Genomic DNA, 3,636 nt, shown 5'->3' with positions numbered 1-3,636 from the left:
ATGCTACATGAGGAAACACGGCGGCGAAGAGTGCATCCTGTCCTCCGGCAGCAGAACGGGCGCGGTCCGATTGAGCTAACGCGTCCTGAAGGGAATAGACAGTTGTAGGGCGGAACGAAGCTGGAATGGTCAACTGACTGATCGGCTAGTCAGAAAGATCATAGTGGGACAAATGCGGGCTTTTCTGTTCGGGTAAACTGAATAGACGAATGGACCAGTTTTGTTTTCTGATTGAATCTGACTGATTCAATTTCTTCTCGTGCCATAAATAGACGCGCCGGCCAAACTGGAGGAACTGAGACATTTTGGGCACCGTATCGATGACACTAGGCACATGGTATAGAGATTCGCCGTCACTGGTCTATATTGGTGGAGAATCATCAAAGTGTGCGAGTGCTGAGTTTGAGAGGCAACGACTCACCGTTTCTCAGGAGGCATATCTCTGAGAGTGAGGGGACAGGGTGACAGATTGTGGGTCGAGGGTCACTAACTGGGAGATTGTGTGAGTTGCGTGCCGAGTCACTGCGGGTAGAATCTGACCGTCCACACAATATGTGGTTACAAGGTCACATTCTCCTGGCACAGTGAATGTTGCTTGCAGGTACCAAGACCTTCAGGAAGCAGCGCGGACTGTGAGTTGCTCCGGGATTCACTCATTGGTGAGTAATGAATCGAAGCACTGAGGCGAACGCATATTTCACGGCGCCTATTACCTGCTCTCTAAACTTCGACTGGGTGGCAGCGTAAATGAATGTGTTCGTGCAGCAGCTGAAGTTCCTTAGCAAATATCCGACATGGGCGAAAGTCATTTCAGCTTCATTTCCTCCCGTTCCTATCCCTGTGGCCTGATAATAGATGAATTCCGCGACATTGGTTAGCCACAGGAGAATGAAGCTGCCGGATAGTGTCAAGAGTAAAACCACAGACCTCCTCCTGCTCTCCATCTCCGGGTCACTGCTGTTCTCCCCTTTACTCTGACCCCTCAGCCTCTTACGGACCCTGCTGGCCACTAAAATGTGCCGGACTGTCAGAGCGTTGAGCAGCAGGATTACAGCGAAGGGGAGGAACGGAGTTAAAGCGATGTCGAGCCAGTCAAATGCCACCCACCCGGGGTCAGTAAAGTAACTTGGCTTCGGATAACAGAACCACGGTACATTGTCGATGATCGTCCTGGGGCCATAAGTGAAGTAAAGTGGACCGTTCTTCAGGCAGAACAGAACGCCGGTTGTTGCGAGAACCGCAGCCGCAGTTTTCCCGGTGCAATATTTTGTTTTCAGCTTCTGGCAACAAATGGCGACAAACCGATCAAAGGTGAAAGTGACGGTGAACCAGACGGAACAGTTAACAGCGATGCGAGACAGGACTCGGAGTACGATGCAGACAGGAGTAATGTTCAGGAAGCACACCGGGAAATAATGGTAATTGATCTGATACAAAATTACCTCAGTGACAATCACTTGTAGATCCGCCGCTGCCATGGCCACCAGGTAGCGAGTGGTGCAGGTGGAGAGGCCGCACTTACCCCGGGACAGGATCACCACCGCCACCAAATTCACTGCAGAACAAGAACGGAACTAGCCTTAGAGGGAGTACAGAGAAGGTTCACCAGATTGATCCCTGGGATGGCAGGACTTTCATATGAAGAAAGACTGGATAGACTAGGCTTATACTCACTGGAATTTAGAGACTGAGGGGGGATCTTATTGAAACATATAAAATTCTTAAGGGGTTGGAGAGGCTAGATGCGGGAAGATTGTTTCCGATGTTGGGGAAGTCCAGAACCAGGGGTCACAGCTTAAGGATAAGGGGGAAGTCTTTTAGGACCGAGATAAGAAAACATTTCTTCACACAGAGAGTGGTGAGTCTGTGGAATTCTCTGCCACAGAAGGTAGTTGAGGCCTGTTCATTGGCTATATTTCAGAGGGAGTTAGATGTGGCCCTTGTGGCTAAAGGGATCAGGGGGTATGGAGAGAAGGCAGGTACAGGTTACTGAGCTGGAGGATCAGCCATGATCATGCTGAATGGCGGTACAGGCTCGAAGGGCCGAATAGCCTACTCCTGCACCTATTTTCTATGTTTCTATGTTTCTATGGAAGTGGGTAAGAATTAGGAACAGCAGTATGACTCTCGTCCTAAAACACTATCCATCAAGATAATTGAGGTTTTGACCTTCAGAGCTAAATTTTCTGCTGTACTCTCCAATCTTCTGATTTGGTCGATGTCATGGAATCTACCGAACATTGTCTCAATGAAGCAGCTTAACGAACTGGTTTCTGGGACGTCGAACGCAAGACTTTCAACAATCATTGCCGTCCACAATTTAGCATCAACTGAGTCCCACACGGTTCATGCTTCATTCTGAACGCGAGTACCCTGCTGCTTGACTGCGTTGTCTGGGATACAGACTCCTCGCACAGCCCGGGATATCTACTCACTGCACTCTCCCAATACATGCTCCCCGCCCGGTCTCGATTCATACTCCCCTCAATGTCCGGAATACATACTGCCCGCATCATCCCGATACACACTCTTGCAGTGTCGCGTTGCATACTCCTGCACTATTCGGATACAGACGCCACACACTGTTTAGGATACTCCCGCATTGTCAGGGATACATACATCTCTCATTGTCCGGGATACAGACTCTTCGCACAGCCCGGGATATCCACTCACTGTACTATCCGTGATACATTGTTCCGCACTGTCGGTGACACATACCACCGCACTCTCCGTGATATATACTCCCGCACAATCCGTGATATATACTCCCGCACTATCCGTGATACATGCTCCCACACTATCCGTGATCTATACTCCCACACTATCCGGGATAGCTATTCACTGCACTCCCCGTGAATTATTCTTCTGCACTATCGGTGATACATACTCCCGCACTATCCGGGAAACATACCCTCGGCTCTCTCCCCGCACTGGCCAAAACACGTACTCCCGCACTATCCGCGATAATACTCCCCCCCCCTCCCCCCCGCATTGCCCTGGATAAATACTCCCTGCACTGTCCGGGATACAAACTCCCCGCACTGGCCGAAACACGTACTCCCGTACTCCCGCACTAGCATCACTAGAAATACATTGCATTATTTTAACTGAAGACTGAACGAAAGTATTTTTTTCTTGGTTCGTTCAGCCTTTTCTTTGATGTCCGTTACAGATTCGGGCGAAGTCCTACATTAATTTTGCTCTGCTCACTTACCAGGGACTCCAATGACGGCGATGATCACGTACAATATTTTCTCCACTTTGAAATACTCTGCTCCCATTTTCTATTTGAAGAGACGTTTACTTTGATGAAGAAGAAACAAATGTGTGTCGACGCCACATTCCGAGCGCTTTATAGCCTTGTCCATCTCTGCGGGAACATCGAGGTTTCAACGCGGTTAAAAATAGAAACAAAGAGATGACGATAGCGAAGGCAATGCCTCGCTGAGTTGAGTTTGGAGTTTGATTACGAAATAAGGAAGACTGGATAATGAGTCTGCTGGGTTAAGATGGAGAGACACACTGTCAGCAATTGGACATTACTTTAAATAACTACTGAACCATCTTCTCGTCTTAATCTAGTTGCTGATTAATCCGAAACACTAGGGCACTGCTCAGGGAATGTACCTGCCATAT

General features: G+C 48.8%; 1 protein-coding gene across 1 annotated transcript; it reads right to left on the bottom strand.

Moving 5' to 3' along the window:
* Window positions 1-653: 653 nt before the first annotated feature.
* On the bottom strand, window positions 654-3,281 carry LOC144590859 (putative G-protein coupled receptor 139). Its single transcript, XM_078395242.1, has 2 exons — window positions 3,215-3,281; window positions 654-1,555 (listed from the first exon to the last, which is right to left on the bottom strand). The coding sequence occupies exons 1-2, from the start codon at window positions 3,279-3,281 to the stop codon at window positions 654-656; spliced, it is 969 nt and encodes a 322-aa protein (XP_078251368.1).
* Window positions 3,282-3,636: the final 355 nt, after the last annotated feature.

The sequence above is a fragment of the Rhinoraja longicauda genome, unplaced genomic scaffold (assembly GCF_053455715.1).
Source record: "Rhinoraja longicauda isolate Sanriku21f unplaced genomic scaffold, sRhiLon1.1 Scf000360, whole genome shotgun sequence".
In the NCBI taxonomy this organism is placed as follows: domain Eukaryota; kingdom Metazoa; phylum Chordata; class Chondrichthyes; order Rajiformes; family Arhynchobatidae; genus Rhinoraja; species Rhinoraja longicauda.
This window is presented reverse-complemented; position numbering and strand designations above follow the sequence as displayed.

Coding starts and splice junctions, on each gene's coding strand:
- LOC144590859 (XM_078395242.1), bottom strand. CDS start 3,281: ATGGGAGCAGAGTATTTCAAAGTGGAGAAAATATTGTACGTGATCATC. Junction 1,556..3,214: donor CGCCGTCATTGGAGTCCCTG/GTAAGTGAGCAG, acceptor CTTGTTCTGCAG/TGAATTTGGTGGCGGTGGTG.